A 19,190-nucleotide genomic window follows, 5' to 3' on the forward strand; every position below is an offset into this window, starting at 1 on the left:
CTCTTATACATGAGTTGTTGTGGATTTGTTTCTCCAAAGTACCCAGGCTAATACAGTGGTATACTAGTTTCTTGAGTTGCCACAATCTTGAAAGGTTTATAATAACAGAAAATTTATTTTCTCAGAATTCTGGAAACCCCAAAGCACTTGCTCTGAGTCCTCTGGGGGAGAATTGCCAAGACCTCTCCTAGCTTCTGCTCGTCCCAGACCTCCCCACCCGGCGCAGCCTTATTCAGTGTCTGCCTCTCTCTTCACCTCATCCTTCTGTCTTTGTGTCTCTTCTCCCAGAGAAAGACATCAGTCACGTATCTTTCATATAAGGACCCACCCTAACTCAATAAGACCTTATTTTAACTTACTGTATATACTCATGTAGATGAGTTTTTCAGCACATTTTTAATGCAGTTTTGTGGTAAAATTAGGTGCCTTGGCTGATATTCGGGTCGACTTATACTCAAGTATATACATTTACATCCGACAAGACCCAAATAAGGTCACACTCACTACAGAAGTTTTAGATTTCAACATCTCTTTTCAGACACAATTCAACCCATAACAAGTAGGTAATTGCATCTTAATTATGTACATATAAGCAGATGCACAGGAGCTCTGGGTGTGTGGGTGTGTGTAGTGGTTACTCATTGGGCTGCTAACTACAAGGTCTACAGTTCAAAACCACCAGGCACTTCGTGGTAGAAAGACAAGGTTGTCCATGTCCCTAAAGAGTCTCAGAAAGCTACAAGGTCAGTTCTACGCTGTCTTATAGGGTCGCTATGAGCCGGAATCAACTCGATGGGAGTGAGTTAAGGAGATGCACATGGACCCACATTGTTGACTGTTGTCATCACTGGATGTCCAAGAGGTAGCAAAGCGTGGACTAGACCACGCAGAGGCATTTGGGAATGAACGTACAGTTATGCTGGTGAATAAGAGTGTCTTGTTTACAAGAGTGTTGTGTGTGAAAACTGCTAGACACAACCAACATTTTACAGAAGTCATGTGCCCAAACGAGCAAGAACCACAAGTACTTGGAGAAAACCTGCCGGTTATGTACGATTCTAGAAGCTTGTGCAGACGAGATGAAAATACCACATATTTCACAAAGACAAAGGTGGGTGTGGGCATAAGTCAGAGCGCTTGTCTACAGCCTCCCATGGCCCAGCACAAAGTTTGGGAAGGCCACAATCTGAGGCCAGGAAGGGGGCTTTGATAGGAGGCTCTCCTGAGGCTTCTGCCGCCTTCCTTGTGAGAGGGCTTGGCCACCAGTTCACGTAAAACAGTGACCAGGAATGAACCCTTGGTGGGCCCCAAATTCCAATGAGTGGGCATAATCTCTTGAAATTATTGAGTGCTTAAATTGGTAGATCATGACAACTGTTATCCACTATTTGTATCCTGGTCAGTAAGCTCCTTACTTTAGACCCACGGCGAGTTTCTGGAAAGTTCCTCTGGACGCAGAGAAGGGTGGGCATCTCTGTCTAATCAGACTGTCAGTCTGTCCCCTTCCACCCACCAATGTCCACTGAGTGTGTCGGGAGCATGCCCTCGTCTGGGGTTTGGGGTCTGTGATCTGTTCTCTTTGCTCTGCCGAGCAAACCCAGGCCTGGCACCCTGAGGAGGGGCTGTTCAGTTCTTTATCCAGGTGGCAAAGCGACCGAATCCAAGCTGTATGGAGCCAGGGGGTAAGCTGCTGAGAACTGGGAACTGTGTCCTTGATGGAAGCACACCATTCGCAAGGAGGCAGCATCCTGCTCAGCCAGGGGGAACAGCCTCCCGCCCCCCAACCTCCTTCCTTTCGCATGGCGCCACCTTCTCCTATACTCCCAGTGCCTTCTATAAAGAGACAGGCCACCCAGTGACCTCTGAGTCTCAGACAAACAATGATTTCGTTTTCAGTACAGGATGCCGGGAAGAGGCCACGGGCTCTGGGCATCTCCCTGCTTCTGACATGGCTGCCTGTCAGATGCGTTGTCCTCCCAACCCCCTCCACTGCTGAGGGGGAGAAGTACCTGGAAATGGATGAGAGGAGAAAGGACGGAGTCCACCTCTGATTTAAAGATGTGCAAAGGCGTGACCTCACTCACCACTTGCCACGTTGCCTTTTGTTCTTTCCCACGTCCTTTCCCACATCCGGCGGCACACCATACCTATAGGAATTGCATATCGCACACAGCTTGAGCTAGACTCTTGCCAAGAGCCCTCATTTGGTGGAGAATGAGACCAGCACTAGTGTAACTTTTGGACTTGTTGCTACACGACTGTCTTCCCTTCCTGATCTCAGGTCATATTATAAAGTCCTCGGCATGTCACTTTGTCCTCGGGCAGTATCTGGCCAGGTACTTCCTGCTTTACGGTCTTTACACTCCCCACCCCCCTTTGTCATTGCCAGGCACTGCGGCCTCTACCCACGGCTGCCAGTGTCATGGCGCCCCATCCTTGCCACGTGAAAGCTGTGACTGGTTGACAGCGACACCTGATGACCCTTGGGGCCCGGGAGGGTGAAGCCACAACTCTGTTCATGGCCATGTGCTTTCACCTGTAAGAAGAGGGCCTTCTCTAGGTAGGAGCAGACATGAGGAGTGTCTGCTCAAATCCGAGAACCCGAGTTCTCGGAGAACTTCACACCCAATCTCATCGACCAATCCACCAGAGTGAGCCTAGATATCCAGGTTTAACCCAGGATATCTCGTTGGACTGGGTCCAGGACTGACAACGGACTGAAGCTGAACTCATCAGATGTTCTCTTCCGGCCCTACCCTGGTTCCTTGGTTACTCAAAAAACAAAACAAAATTCAACTCATTGTCACTGAGTCGATGCAGATTCATGGAGACCCTTGAGGGCGGGCTCCTATGAGTTTCTAAGACTGACTCGACACAAATAGAAAGCCCAGTCTTTCTCCCTGGGAGCGGCTGCTGGTTTCAAACTGCTGACCTGGCAGGGAGCAGCCCCAGTGGTAACCACGGCACCACCAGGCTCCACCTGTCTCCGCACACAGCCCTGAGATGCTGAAGACGTAGGGTCGCTATGAGTTGAAATGGACTCGATGGCAGTGAGGGGTCTTGGGTTGTTTTTTCAGGACACAGGAGCTGTGGACCAGTTATGAACAGATAAGAGCAAATGTCCTGCCTCTTGCAAGAGAAGAACGAGGAGGAAGCCATTCACGTTTCTGGGAACAGAATGAGATCAGGTGGGGTGGTGAGACCTGAGAAGACTTTCCTGGAGGCCCCAGCAGGGCTGGAGAGAGTGTTTCAGGGACCCGGGACCCTAGATCTAAGGATGGGTTCCTGCAGAGGGAGCTGCAATGGTTCGATCCATAGTCCGGGGAACACAGGCATGAGCCCCAACAGGAAAAGGCACACTATCGGTGGTGTGCGTCCGAGATCAGCGAGGCTGGGAGAGCTCCCGGGGAAAGAGACGGAATTCCCCCATGCCGGGTTAGTTCTGCCTTCTTTTTCAGAGGGTCAGACTTGGGCGTGAGTGAGGGTGGGGAACAGCATGATACCAAGGGTAGGCTTCCCCATAGGAAGTCAGTGGAGGTCTGAGCAGGACTGGACCCGGCGCACCCTGTTCTGTACCACCTGCCCTGTGCCTTCAGATGCTTCAGAGAAGGCGGCCCTGTCCCAAGTCCTTCCACCACCAGAGGAAACACAAGAATGGAGTCTACAGCACTGGAGACCAAAAAGTCAGAGAGGCTTTATTGAAATAGACTTTAATTGGAAGTAAATCAGAGAATTTGGTGTGCCAAACTATTATTATTATTATTTTAAAACTTAGAGCCATCGCCCCATATTAATTGTGGTGTGTATGGTCTGAGTGTGTGTGTCCTCCCTCGTGGGTCTGTGGCGAATCCGTCCATTGATGGGGTTTGTCTTTGTGGTCCTATCATTTGATGGGGTTTGTCTTTGTGGTCCTATCATTGAGGGGGTTTGTCTTTGTGGTCCTGTCATTGATGGGGTTTGTCTTTGTGGTCCTATCATTGATGGAGTTTGTCTTTGTGGTCCTATCATTGATGGCGTTTGTCTTTATGGTCCTATCATTGATGGGGTTTGTCTTTGTGGTCCTATCATTAATGGGGTTTGTCTTTGTGGTCCTATCATTAATGGGGTTTATCTTTGTGGTCCTATCATTGATGGTGTTTGTCTTTTTGGTCCTGTCATTGATGGGGTTTGTCTTTGTGGTCCTAGCGCTCCTCCTTGAAGAATCTTGAGCTGCCTTCTCCCTTTTCCAGTCTCCCAAAGGGAGGGAGCTGGGAAGCGGGTAGGAGAGGAGGGCATGGTCCTGAGGTATCATAGGCCCTCGGGGGGGGGCCCCCATTTGGGGCCAGGCCTCAGCTCTCAGAGTCCAGTGGGTAGGAGTCCCAGGATGTGGAGCAGTTGCAGAAGCGCCAGAGCACGAACGTCACGACCCCCAGTAGCAGGAGGGCGCCCAGAGACCCAAAGAGGATCCCGAAGAAGGCGCCGAGTTTCAAGCTCAGGTGCTCACAGTGCTCGCCCCAGGGCGTGTAGATGGAGAAGGGCACGCAGCTGGGGACAGATGGGGAAGGGGTGCCGTCAGAGGCCTCCAGGCAGGCCCTCAGCTTCCCCACTCCCCCCTGCTTCCTGGGGCACAGAGGCCGGTTCAGGACAGGCTAGCTCACCCCCCAGCTAGGCCAGAATCATTCCCCGAGGGCGTGCTGAAGGGAGGGCAGTGGCCAAAGGAGCTTGAAACCATGGGAGTGAATTCACCTGGAACCAGGTCCCCTTAGTGCTGGAGTAGGGGTGGCCTAACCACAGATAAACGAGTGAAACCTGGAGCCCGCCCCGCCCCGGAATCCAGTCCCGCCTTCAGATCCACCTGCCTGGCCAAATATGGCACTGTACTGGGACCCACAGAAGAAAAATGAAGCTATATGCTCCTGTCAACATTCACCCTGTACTGTTTGCTTTTGAGAGGCAATACCGTTCTCCTACTGAGTGCTCGTGGGCTTAGTCGCTGTTGAAGCACTCACAGATCTTTCCTATTGCTCCACTTTCTCTGACCTCTGTGTTCAACGACAAAGGGAACTGTCCTATTTTTTACGTACCACCAAGTGCCACGATATTCCTGGACCCCTGCCTCATGTTTACCAGCTTAGTTCACCCAGTACTGCCCTTGTGCCTCTTGTCCCTGCCCCACTCACCTGCAGCGGGGCCCTTCGGGCAGGTGTTGGCATAGACCTCCGTGCTTACAATAGTTCTCACGGCATGGGGACACGCAGGTGAAGCCTCGCTGGGGGCTGTAGACCAGGTGGTAGCCCTTGTAGCTATTGCATTGGAAGTGAGCTTCCAGTGTGCTCACGTTCGCTGTAAGGCAGAACACGGATGAAAACCCAAACTGAAATCAACGAGGAAGCATTTGAAAGTGCACAAATACATCTGTCACTGTCATCACGTCGGTTCTGACCCGTGGTGATCCTAGAGGACCGAGTAGTACTGGCCCAGGGTTTTGAACTGCTGACACTGTGGGTAGCAACCCAGCACTTAACCACTGTGCCACCATGGCTCATAAATGCACATACACAGGATTGTCCCGGTCAGTGTGGTTTATGCACGATAGCAACAAAAGAAAGGGGGTGGGGTGGGCTGGATAGCCTTCATGCTGAACTCATGGAGTCTTGGTAGAGGAGTTATGGCAACCAGTAAATACAATGGCATAGAAAATGCAGTGGTTACTTCGAAGCCAGTCAGACATCATTGAAACTCATTTACTACCTAGCTGTGTGACTTGGGGTAATTTTCTTTTCGCCTCTGCTATCCTGTTTTTAATACTGTAATCGCACCACCTTGTCGTGTGAATTCATGAGAGAGTACAGCTAGGACACTCACTTTGCTGCCTGACATGAAGTGAGCATTCAGGAAACCATGCTGCCGCCGCTACGTGCAGTCCTGTTGGCCTGACCCATAGCAACCCAGTGGACAACAGAACAGAGCCCTGCCTTGTCCTGCACTGTCCTCACCAGATTGGTGTGTCCGAGCTCGTTGTCGCAGCCACTGTGTCTGTGTCTATCTATCCCCTTTGAGAGCTTTCCTTCTTTTGGCTGACTCTCTACTTTCCTAAGCAAGATCTTCTTCTTCAGGGACTGGTCCCTTCTGTTGGCATGCCCACCGTAGGAGACAGGCTATCTTGCTATGCGACTAAGGAGCACTCTGGTTGAACTTCTTCCCAGACAGTTGCTCATTCTTATGGCAGCCCGCGGTGTATTCAGTATTCTTTGCCAACACTATAATTCAAGACGTCGCTTTTTCTGTGGTCTGCCTGACCCACAGTGCACCTTTCAGATGCATATGATGGGATTGAAAATACCAGCATGGGTCAGCCGCATCCTAGTCTTCAAAGTCACATCTTTGCTTTCTAACACTTTAAACTTTAAATGGTACAGAGTTTATACCATTAGGCAGTGACTAATGTTCTTTGTTTCTGTTTGTGTTTTATTTAGTAACTTCTAAGAAGGCTCTAGACCAGTGGTTCTCAACCTTCCTAATGTCGAGACCCTTTAATACAGTTCCTCATGTTGTGGTGACCCCCGTATGTGGGCATATCTGCATGGGGGCGGACTTGCCTGGAGACAGACAGTGGAGCAGCGTCTTGGTTCCTAGGACCATGGGAAATATGGTCTTAGGCGACCCCTGTGAAAGGGTCATTCGACTCCCAAAGGGTCGTGACTCACAGGTTGAGAACCCCTGCTTTGGAGGGATCTTTCGCGGCAGATTTGCTCGCTGCAATCATACATCATTTGATTTTTCTCCTATTGCTGCTTCCATGGGCTTGATGGTGAATCCAAGTAAAATGGGATCTTGACTTCTTTTCTCTGTGTATCAGGATCCTGCTCATTGGTCAACTTCTGAGGACGTTTGCTTTCTTTATGGTGAGGTGCGATCCACACGGAAGGCTGTGGTCGATGATTCTCATCAGCAGATCGGTCAAGTCCTTTCATGTCCAGTAAGCAAGATTGTGTCCTTTGCAAGTTTGCTGAGAAGTCCTCCTCCATGTGGTCCAGTTTCTCATTGGCTCCATATACATAGAGTTTGCATAAGTAAGGTGAACATTTGCATAAGTAGAAACTTTGTGGTTTCTATCACCAAGGCCATATTTTCCAACTCTGTATCCTTTCTTGTTTCTGACATTTGCATTCCAGCCACCGGTCAATATCCGTGCATCTTGGTGGCATATCTGATCAATTTCAGCTGCAGATGTTGGTAGAAATCTTCAATTTCTTCACCTTTGGCTTTAGTGCTTGTTGTATAAATTTGAGTAACAGCTATATTTACTGGTCATCCTTGTAGGCCTGTGGATGCTATCCTATCACTGACAGCATTGTACTTCTTGAAATGTTCTTTTTGATGATGACCACGACACTTTCTTCTTGAATTTGTCATTCCTGGCTTAGTAGACCATGTGCTTATCTGGTTCAAAATGGCCAGTCCATTTCAGCTCACTGATGCCTAAAATAAGCAATCTTCATGCATTCTATTTAATGTTTTACAGCTACCAAGTTTTCTAGATTCATGCTTCTATGGTAAACAGTAACTATTATCATAACACTATTCTTCAAACGTGATCATGCACTATATTAAAACAGCAGCATCAAACATCAAGGAGTATATGTGGCTCATAGACTAGACAGCATTGCGAAGAACGGGAAGTCCGGAACACTTTATCCTGCTCATGTGGAACCTGCACACACAGAACAAAGGAATAGCGCGTGGTTTAAAAGCAGCAAACGTGTGTGTCATGGTTCTATCCTTTTACCATCTGTAGTCCATCTGTGTGCTGAACAAACAATCTTAGAAGGCAGATTACATAAGGAAAACTGGGCATCCAGATTAGGGGGAGGCTCATTAATAATCTTGAGATGCCACATGGCACAGCCTTGCTTGCTGAGAAATCAAGGAGGACTTAGCATTTGCTGATGAAAGTCAAAGAATACAATCTTTGGTATGGATTGCAACACACCATAAAGAAAACCAAAATCCTTACAACTGGACTGATAAACCATATCATGAGAAACAGGAAAGATTGAAGTTGTCAAGGATTTCATTTTGTTTTGCTCCAGAATCAATGCTCATGGGAGCAGCAATCGAGAAATGAAGAGATGTATTGCAATGGGTAAATCAGCTATACAAAACGTCTTAAACGTATTGAAGAATAAGGACATCACTCTGGGGACTAAGGTGCACCTCACCTAAGGTATGGTATTTGTGCATGTGAAAGTTGGACAATGAATAAGGAAGACTGTGTAAGAACCGATGCATTTAAATTAGGGTGCTGGTGAAGAATATTGAAAGTCCCGTGGACTGCCAGAAGAACAAACACATGTGTCTTGTAAGAAGGACAGTCAAAGGGCACTTTAGAAGTGAGGATGGTGAGACGTGGGTTCCGGTGCTTTACACATGTTGCCTGGAGAAGGACATCATGCTTGGTAAACTAGAGGGTCCCCCCAAAAGAGAAGGACCCTCAAGGAGATGGACTGGTACAGGGGCTGGAACAATGGGCCCTGAAACAGCAAAGTTGGTGAGGATGGTGCTGGAGCAGGCCATGTTTGTTCTGTTGTGGGAACCACCACGACAACATGTGACCGACTGTGGTTGGCTTTTTTAAAGCACAAGGTAATATACTCACAGTTGTTTAATGAGGAGGTGATCAAACACTCCGTAGGATTTGATCCCTCTGTTATTACAAAGCAATGGATGTGAAAGTTCCTATGCATATAAAAGGAAGTTCAGAGGGAAATGTACAAAATCAAGTTGATTGTGGGGATTGGGATTACATGTGACTTTTTACCCCCTCTCTCCTCTTTTTGCTAATGTGTGTTTCACAACGTGTCTGCAATAAGCATACCGTGCTTGTATAATAAACAGTGTGGGTGTTTTGGTTGGTTTGTTTATTTTCTTTAATAAGAGGCATAGGACTAGGGTGGTTATTTCTTCATTGTAGTACCTCCCTCGTTACTCCACCTCTGCCCTTCCCAAGCCACACACACACACACACACACACACACACACACACACACACACACACGAGTTCTAAAGGAATATACATTGTCGTCCCCAGAAAGGAGAAGGTTTTGGGCTTAATCTGGAGTCTAGAAGCTCTTGTTTAGCCTGGGAACGAAATAAAGGCAGCAGCTTCTCTTGCTCGGTACCCTGCCCTGCTCTGGTCCCTGTGCGTTAGGACCAACTTGAGGGTAATGGGTTTGGGTTTGGTTTGGGGTTTATTGGCAAGCTGGTCAATTTATCTCATTCCCATTTGGAGAGAATCAGGGACTGCGGCAGCTAACACAGGCTCAGATGGGGATGTTGAGATCTGGATTGCAGAACAGACCTGTGGAGGGTCACATCCTCGTAGAGAGACCTGGGTCAGGTGTCTAGTCTTCAACTTAACATCCTCTGCTTGAGGACGCAGCAGGCATGGCCTTGTGCATGTTTTTGAAGTGCATTGGCATTTTAAGAAAACCATGAGCAATTTTGTGACAAGAAAACCGTTAGCAGCGATCAGTGGGGAGGCCTCAGCCAGCACAATCGCTTTGGGTAACGGGCCTCATGTGGGTCCACCAAGGAACATTTTGTGCTCCTGCCCTGGAATCTTAAAAGCTGATGGGTAAGAGGTTTCAAATTTCTCCCAAAGGTTATTGACAACCACTACAAACCTACAATGACCTTCCTACTTCTGTGTAGGCCTCACTAGACGGTCTTCCTGTCCTGGGTTTGTATGAGCTGAAGATATGGTGTGCCATCTGGTTAGGTAAGCCCTGTGAGTACTCACCCTCCTTCAGGCTGCTCACGTCTCCTCTGGACATGGGGTAGAAGGCCACGTTGTTCCTAGGCTCCCCAGTCCTCCGCGGGGTCTGGGACAAGAAGGCCCCCACCACAGCATCCACCAGCCAGTTGTTCAGGAAGTCGATGACAGGGCCCCCAGGCCGGTACTGGAACTCAGAGAGGACTCTCCAGTGGCGAAGGGAACTTCCTGGGGCCGGGTTAGGGGACTTACTGTGCAGGAGGGGGACAGTGAGGGGTTAATGGCAAGGGGGGATATGTGGCAGACCAGGGGCCGGGGCAGAGACCATTGTACTTACAGTGGCTCCACCATGCTGTTCCGGAAAAAGGCCCGCACGTCCAGGTTCCCCAGCCTGTGTGCCACCTAGGTGGGAGAATGGTGAACGGAGATGAGGGGAGTGGCGGGGGTGGGGCATTCCCACCCTCTGAGACTCCCCGCCACTGTTAGGTATTAATTCATTCTGTTGTTTTCTTCTTTGAATGTGAGCCCAGGACTGTCTCCATGATCTCTATCTCCCTACACCCCAGCCTAGCCCAGGGACTGGTGCGGCTTCCTGCTTCATAAATGCAAGGTCAAGTCCTTTCCCCGCACCGCTGCTGCCTCCAGTTACAAGTGAGAATCTGAAGCAAATGGCCCCTGCCCTCCTACCCTATCTCACTGGTCCATGACTCACTGCTTGCTCTTACCATGTTTCTTGAGCAGTCCTGGTGGCACTGCCGAGCAAGGACTAGGCTGCTAACTGCAAGGTCAGTGGTTCAAGCCCACCAGCCAGTTCCCATGAGAAAAACAAGGCTGTCTGCCCCTCTACAGATTTATAGCCTCAGCAACCCGATGTAGGATGGCTACGCAGTGTAATGGACGTTAGGGCAGTAGAGTGGGTTGACATTTAGCCAGATGTAGAGGGTAATCAGGGCACGGGGTGTCAAGATGCCTTAGGAGCGGGCCGCACTCAAAGAGCCCACAATTTGGTGCAAGAGACCAATGTCAACAGACAATGACCTTGTGGAGTGCTAGAGTAGTACAGGCTGGTCTCTTGATTGCTCTTTGCAGATAGTTTGTTTCTTACCAATTGAAGGTTTGTGACAACCCTGTGTTGGACATGTCCATTCTCATGACATCTCAAACCTCTTCGTAAGCCTATTGCACACTTAATAGATTGCGGGGGTGTGGGTGGGTGTGGGTGGGGGTGTGGAGGTGTGGGTGGGGTGTGGGTGGTGGAAACATAACTTGTATCCATCCATCCATCCATCCATCTATCTTTCTAGCTATCTATCTATACACACACATACACCCTGGGAAAGCAGTCACGGCAGGAGTCTTGTTTCGTTGCAGTGGTCTGGAACTGAGTATGTAACATCTCTGAGCTATGCCTATATTTTATATCACTATAAAAGATAATGCTGGTATATGTAGAATAATAATGGCAAATATTCTTATGTTGAACACCTCCTGTGTTCTTGGCACTGTGCTCAGTGCTGTACATACATTATCACTTCTACCTTGACTCAAAAGCAAGTGCTATCATTAGCTCTAGATCGACAGATGAGACATTTAGGGTTGTCTGAGGTCCCGCCTCTACTCAGTGGTAGAGCAGGGAGCCCTGGTGGCACTGTGGGTAATGATCAGCCTGTTATCCTCAAGGTTGGCAGTTCAAACCTGCTAGTTCCTCCCAGGAGAGAGGTCAGGCTGTCTGCTGTCATAAAAAATTATAGTCTTGGAAACTGGAAGAGTCACTAGGATTCATAATTGACGAGGTGGCAGTGGTTTTTGTTATTGGTTTGTTTGTTTTTATCAGTTTTATGTAGGAGTCTAGAGCCTACACCCTCAACAACTGTGCTACATTGCTTGTGACTGATATGCAGACAAGGGCATGGGAGCCTAGGAGAGGGAGCACCCCAGGTCTCTCTTAAGAAGTCAGGGAAGACTTCCTGGGTGGTGTGGCCCCGTATGTCCCTTCCATACAGTCCTAAGAAGTGCAGGTCTTCAGGGACCCTCCAGGGGCAGGACTGAGGTGGCTTGGCCACGGTATGTTGGGCATGCCAACCCCTCTGAGGTCCAGGCCCGAAGACTTCCGGGCTCCTTCCCCCAGCTCCTTCCCCGCCAGCATCTCCTGGGGCCCGAGGGCAGACACATAAGCTCAGATGGACGACAGTTGACAAGACTACATGACACGGGGCCCTGCGCTGGCCGAGACCTGGCCAAGACCGGCCTCCCCGGCAGGGCGGGGCCTGCAGCACTGACCGAGGCATTGACCTCTGCAGCGGAGGCGGACTCCTCTTCGCTCAGCAGGAGCTGGACGACTCTCAAGGGAGGCTCTGGAGAGGAGAGAAGCACATTCACAGTCACTGTACGGCTTCCCCTGGCCGGGCCCCTGCTACAGGAGGGTGCTGGGGGACTCAGCGGAAGTGGCTAGCCTGCCTGCCTCTCTCGTTGTGCACATTCTATTACGACTCTCCTGCAGCAGAGGGCTGCGCCCTTTACACTTTCCTCCGCAAACTGGACAGGCCAGTGGTGGCTACCTTCATGCCCTGTCACCTACAGTTTCCCACGGGCGGTACCGTGAACGTGCTTGGCTGCTACCTGAAAGGTTGAGCTCCCCCAGAGATGCCTCCGAACGAAGACCTGATAATCCGCTTCCCCCCCCAAGCCAGCCATTGAAAGTCTCAGGAGCACTTGCCGGCTCTGACCCACAGGGGGGCAACCTGAGAAGGACCATCTCCACAGCAATGAGTTTAAGAGGAATTTTGCAGTCTCCCCGCTGGGAGTCTGAGGCCCTTCACTGGGGGCCCCTGAGTTTCCCCCAAAGGGAGGCTAATAAAGATGGGGGGCATCTGGTTGTACCTGAGCTGATGATGGGGGTGAAATTGTTCCCAGCCAGGAAGCAACGGGTGTCGATGAAGGCTGGGGGGCACGTGCAGGTGGGCTGGCAGGCGGGGCTCTGGGAGAGGTAGCAGTGGCCATGGTTGTAGCAGTGATTTGCCGGGCAGGGTGGCTTGTTCGGGCAGGAGAAGGAACTTTCCAGAGCTGCAGAGGAGCAAGGGCACACACACACCATGGCAGCAGCAGGCAGTGGAGCCCCTGGCCCACGAGCGCTGCTCCACGCGCCATTCAATCTGCGCTCTGTTCGTGGGCTACGCTGAACCCCCAATCCTCCTTCTATCTTTTCTCCAGGCATGTCTCCGTTTGACATCCCTTTGGCCCTCTGCCCGGTGGGTTTTCTCCCAGTCGGCAGAGAGGAGTGAAGTGATCATCAGCCCCGCCGCACGAGAGAAATCCCCAAAGGCTGGTGGGAGCAGGACTGTGGGCCCTTTTCCTCTCGCGCACATCCACCTCCATCTGCCTGGATAGGCTGTGGTTCAAACCACTTTAGGCGCTGCTCACAAGACACAGCCGGCTCTGGATTTTCTGATCCGACCTCTGGAGGTCCCAAGAGGAGGAAGCGGGGAGGAGGGCTGAGAGGGAAATGGAGGCACCCTGCCCCCCAAGCCCATGGCCCGTCCTGACTCCTGAGAGGAGGAGTCTGAGGGCCCCACTGGCCTCTGGTGCTCAGTGCTGCCGGCCACCCTTCCCTCCTCCTCCTCCTGACCCAGCCCCTGGCCAGGCTCTTGGAAGGAATCTCCCCAATATCAGCGCTGCATGGCGGCTGGCCCTGGCCCCTCACCCAAGCCTGTACAACTTCTTCTCCCTCAGCTCCCTGCCATCGCCACCCCTGCCCAAGCCCTCCCAACACAGAGCCGAGCATTCTAGAGGTGGCTGTCCTGGGGCCTTGAGCTGCCACTGTCCCCAGAACCTCATCCCACCAGGGCCCTGGCCGCAGCTCACCTGCACAGTGAATCCCATTCCCAGTCATGTTCAGGGGGCAGGCACCACAGCCCTGCTTAGCGTTGCAGTCGACGCCCGGGAAGCACTGCTCACACGGGTCCCTGGAGCGATCGCAGTAGAGACCGATGTTGTTCTCACCACACTTGCAGGCGGCCACCTGGAACGGGGAGCTGGTCACTGGAGCACCTCGGTGCTAGAGCCATTAAGAGTTACTGGTCCCAGTAGCAACTCAGGCGCCTCTGGTCCGAGACTCTGTGAGTCCTGAGCCTCTGTCTCAGATCAGCCAGCATCTTCTGAGCACTGTCCTCGCCCAGGCTCCAAAGGGCACACAGCCCTCCACCACTCAGCCTCCTGCGCCAGTCTCTGCCCAGAGGCCCGAGGACTTGGGCCGTCTTCTCTTTCTTTTCTTCTATCTACGCCCACTCAGGCCAGATCATTTTGCCAGAAAGTCCTTTCTAGTATGAGATAGAGTCTACATTCGTGCATACATGCACATATATCTACTACATACCTACATGCCGAACTTACTAGCTCTAGAAAACTGGATCCCACGTTAAGCTGTGGTTTCCTGACTACACCGCCCCCTGCGGACTCTCAACCACGAACCCAGAGCCTCACTGCTCAGCACAGTGAAGAGACAGGCCCTCACCCCAACCACGACCCAGGAAAGTCAGTGGGGAGGGAATCTCCTCCCACTCCCTGACCTCTCTCTTCCGGTTCCCCTACTGAGCTGCTTGGAACTCTCCCCGCAGTGCAGCCCTTTGGGTACTTACCATCCTACTGCCCAAAATATGAATACTTTGGGATCTTTTGAATGATTTCGTGATTTTATTTTCAGTTTTTCCTTTATCTATCTATTTATTTTTCTGTCGTTTTTGCCTTATGGCTGCCTTATCTTTGGCCATTTTCATGCCTCAGGAAAAGTGTGTGTGCACGTGTGCACGTGTGCACCTACATGTGCATGCACAGGTGCCTGAGGAGTGGAAAAGGTGGCAGGGTTTTGCCAGGTAAGCCTTTCCTTTCTGGGGTCCCCATTCCAACTATAAAAGGGAGGTTGGATTCACGGATTGAGGACATGTCTTGTCCAGAAACTTAACTGGAGCGTTTCCTCCAAACTGGAAAATAGATGTCTCTTTTAGCTGGAGGGGAAGAGGAAAGAGGGAGTATAGGAATTTGGGGTCCCAAGACCAGAGGGGACCTGCACCTTCCTTCCTGAAACCGTGATGCTCAGGCCCCCAGGGGAAATGGCTGAATTGTGCTTCCAGGCAGATGGGCTGGAAGCTCCTTAGAGGTTCCTTCAGCCCAGACCCAAGAGACCCACTCCCAGGGCCACTCAGGACAGACAGCTGGTAGACTCACAGCTGTACAGGGATGTGCCTGCCCTGGGCCCCAGTGCTGTGTTCTGGGCTGTGCGACTGAGATCCACTGGGCAACTCTAAGAAAGGCCACAGCAGAAGTTTCTGGCAAGCTTCATTTTAAAAAAATTTAAAAGAGTGTTTTCCAGTCCAGCCTGTTGGGGCATAACACCCTGTCCCCAATGTCCACCCTCATCATTCCCTGGGGAGTGGAGACCCAAAGCCCATTAGTAGGCCACTGAAGATCCCTTTGTAGAGGGGTCTCAGGGAGGAGATGAGCCAGCCAGGGTGCGATGTAACAACGATGAAAAATACAACTTTCCTCTAGTTCCTAAATGTTTCCTCCCCGCTCCCACTACCATGACTCGAATTTGACCTTGCAAGTCTGGCTAGACCAGAGGAGGTACACTGGTACAGATAGGAACTGGAAATACAGGGAATCCAGGGCAATGAGCCCTACAGGACCAGTGGTGTGAGTGGCAAAACAGGGAGGGTAAAGGGAGAATGGGTAGGAAAGAGGGAACCAATTACAAGGAACTATATGTGACCTCCTCCCTGGGGGATGGACAACTGAAAAGTGGGTGAAGGGAGACGTCGGACAGGGCAAGATATAGCAAAATAACAATTTATAAACTATCAAGGGCTCATGAGGGAGTGGGGAGCGGGGAGGGAGGGGAAAAATGAGGACCTAATGTCGGGGGTTTAAGTGGAGAGGAAATGTTTTGAGAATGATGAGGGCAATGAATGTACAAATGTGCTTTACACAATTGATGTGTGTATGGATTGTGATAAGAGTTGTATGAGCCCCTAATAAAATTATTTTTAAAAAAACAAAAAAAACCCCACAAAACAACAACAAAAAATTTAAAAGAGGCTGAGCTATAAACAATAAAGCAAGCTATAGTTCTGACACATGTGAGGTTGTGGCCGAAATAGGTCCCTGTTCTCGTCGCCACTTCCCACAACTCCACTCCATCCTCCACACGCGCCTTCCCCAGGGGAGCTGATGCACACCGTCCCTGCAGTGCCCATGGCTCTCTCCCCAAATGCAACCGTCTAGCACTTAGATGTCTACTTCTAAGGACTTTAAAAAACTGAGGGGAAAATGGAATGACAACATAATGAAATTTTCCTACGAAGCTCTCTCATATTTTGGGAGACCAAGAATAATAGATTTACTTTAATCTGCTTTTTGTTTACCCCTCTGCCCACCTCCTGCCAACACTCACCTGGAGGGAAGAATTGCCCACCCAACTGGTCTGGTTGTATAAACACTGGTCCTCTGCACTGCAGAAGCAGGCCACAACATCGGGGTGGTATTCAGACGACAAGTTGTTCCTGGCATTTCTTGCTAGAATCTTCAGAGTGAATGGTTTCAGTGATGGTGTCCAGAGCAGCGTCCCATTCTCTGTCCCAGGGAAGGTAAGACCATTGAGAGCTTGGAAGACTGTCCACGGCCAGACACATCCTGGAACTGGTTTCAGGGTCTTTAATGCCCCATTTGCTAGGGATGCACCCCGCCCCCCCACTCCTCTTAGACTGCCTCCCACCTCTCATTGGGTGTTTCTTGCGCAAGACTGTCTTCCTGGGACAATACCGGCCATGCTTATAGTTGGAAATCGTACCCGCTCACTCACTGATTGCAGGCAGGGCCTCTACAGAGCAGAGGAAGGTCCCCCAGAAGAGATCCCCAAAAGCAACCCTGCTTGAACCTGCACCAAGGTGTCACATTCTGGGGAGATGGAGAAAAGACAACGGTCCTCCTAAGACTCCCCCTTCATCCTTTCCTGATTGTCCTGGAAGTTTGAAGAGCCGCGTAGACATAAGACTGTAGTGTAAACATGACTTTTCTATGTGTTCACAAGCCAAACCAAACTCACGGCCATCCAGTCAGTCCCAACCCACAGTGAGCCTATGTAGCATTCTTGGGACTACAGATCTTTGTGGGAGCAGGCAACCTCATCTTCTCCCATGGAGTGGCTAGTAGATTTGAACCGCCAGCCTTGCAATGAGCAGCTCAGTGCTTTTAACTCATGACGCGACTAGAGTTCCTTTTAGCCTATAGCACGAGGAACCAACTATTCCACGTGACTCATTTTATTGCAACATTCACTTTAGAGTCGGGATCAGAACTTGAACTATCTCTAAAATATGCCTGGAAAATCCCATGATGTATTAATTCATTTCTCCAACAAACGTTTTGAGCCCCTTTCCCCACCTTCACCCCCAGTGGTCGCCATCGAGTCAGTTGTGACTCAGAGCCCCGGTGCACACAGAAGGAAGCACTGTTGGGCCCGCACCAGCCTCACACCCATCTTATGCCTGAGCCAACGTGGCAGCCCCTGGGTCAGTCCATCTCCCCGAGGGTCTTCCTCGTTTTCTCTGCCCTCCGCTTTACCAAGCATGGTCTCCTCCTTCATAGACTGGCCTTCTTCATAACGTGTCTACAGTATAGGAGACAATGCCTCATCATCTAACCACTAAGGCACAGCCTGGCTGTACTACTTCCAAAAGTATTATATGTGTGTGTATACATACATGTGTGTGCATACCCATATGCATATATATGTAAATACACACAGACAGACAGACACACGTATATTTCAGATAGTAGGTGGAAAATGAAATAAAAAAGTTAAGGGAATTTCTCCAACTCTTTGAAGTCATTTCCTATGTGCATGTTCTTCCAATCAAACTTGTCATATATCTCAAGACAGAAGAAGTGCCTCTTTACAGGCAAAGGCTTGAAAGGAGTGGACAGTAGTGAACATACATGCATAACCTCCAGCTTTCACTCTTCTGAAAAGGAGAGAAAAAAATCGACTGATTTTATTATCTGTCACTGGGGAGACCAACACACGGAGCAAAAGGGATGCAAAAGGGTCCTCTCTCCCGGGTGCAGAGAAAGGTCCAGCGGCAGAACTCAGATGGGAACTCCAGGGCTTTGGATTAGCAGAGAACCGTCCTCAGTGTGACTGGTGCTGCCACAGAAGGGCACTGCAGCCCATGGGCTTTGGCCCTTTGGTCAGATCACAGGTGCAGGCCGGGGCTCTCCCATAGCTTTCCTGAGGGGGAGAGACTCAGCTTGGCTTGGTCCCAGCACCGACAATCACGTGAGGAGGGACAAAGCAAAATAAACAGGGGTAACAAAAACAAAAACAAAACACAAAGAAATGTAAGAAAGCTAGCAAAAGCATTTGTATTTCGTTAAATCTTGGTCCACATGGTATTCTTTAATAGATATGAAAGGGTTTTAAATGAGGGTTTGTTCATTATACTTGACTATTTTGCACAAGGACCCTATTATTATATGGAGATAAAATGCTCTTTGAGATCGCTGTCTATGTCCAGCGTCCACCTAGATACCTGACCAGATCGCCAGAAATCCATTGCTACTATTCACTGGGCACTGTCTTGGTGGTGTCGTAGTTATGCATTGGGCTACTAACCGAAGGTCAGCAGTTCAAAACCACTAGCTACTCCACAGGAGAAAGACAGGCCTTTCTACTCCTGTCAAGGGTCACGTCTCAGAAACCCAGGGGGCAGTTCTTCCACGACTGGAATTGATTCAGTGTCAGTGAGTGATTCTGACCCTAAGGGGACACACCTACTAGAATGATCGGAGTCGTGGCCACGGAATGTTGGCCCTGGGTACGACAGTAATTGCACCCGTTACGTGGATGCAAACTTACCCACAGCTTGACTGGCCGCCCCAGTCAAGGGTCCTTACCAAAGAGCGTGAAACTAGGAGAGTGGTTCCTGAGAGAGAATGTGGTGTTCTCTGAGTCACTGGTGTACTGAAAGTGCTCCGTCCGCTCTTTGTACGCTGTCAGCACACGCTTACCCTCAATCGAGGGCGGGAACTGATCTGAAACACAAAGACAAGGCGTGGGATCTGAGGCAGGTCGTTCTCATCCTTACCAGCTTCTTGTCCTCTGCGTTGTGTGCGGCATTCCCAGGACGGAGTCGCAACTCTGGGAGCAGGGTTAGTTGGGTGCCAACTCAATCTTGAGGTTGAGTTGCCCAATGGCTTGTCTTTTTCTCTGCCTCCTCCTCAAACACGTCATGTTCCTTCTAGAACAGAGCACAGTTCTGTTGGACGGGGCGCAGTGACTCCGAGGCCAGGATCCCTCAGGCCCTCAAAGATGCTTCCTTACCTTCCTTACCCACTACAGCGAGGGCCCAGGGCAGAGAAGGTAAGCCTGCCATTGCCATTGCAT

The 19,190-nt window shown here is 50.3% G+C and overlaps 1 protein-coding gene across 1 annotated transcript in view; it reads right to left on the reverse strand.

The window, feature by feature from the left end:
* Positions 1-4,328: 4,328 nt before the first annotated feature.
* MUC4 (mucin 4, cell surface associated) overlaps positions 4,329-19,190 on the reverse strand; it is a 40,221-nt gene continuing 25,359 nt past the window's right edge. Inside the window, 9 exon segments of the mRNA XM_030884819.1 lie at positions 4,329-4,524; positions 5,160-5,322; positions 9,782-10,005; positions 10,092-10,156; positions 12,035-12,108; positions 12,635-12,817; positions 13,616-13,772; positions 16,200-16,378; positions 18,701-18,838. Of these exon segments, the coding sequence (XP_030740679.1) occupies positions 4,329-4,524; positions 5,160-5,322; positions 9,782-10,005; positions 10,092-10,156; positions 12,035-12,108; positions 12,635-12,817; positions 13,616-13,772; positions 16,200-16,378; positions 18,701-18,838 (1,379 nt within the window).

This window comes from Echinops telfairi, unplaced genomic scaffold (genome assembly GCF_000313985.2).
Source record: "Echinops telfairi isolate 266 unplaced genomic scaffold, ASM31398v2 ScPeMD7_17;HRSCAF=63, whole genome shotgun sequence".
NCBI classification, from domain to species: domain Eukaryota; kingdom Metazoa; phylum Chordata; class Mammalia; order Afrosoricida; family Tenrecidae; genus Echinops; species Echinops telfairi.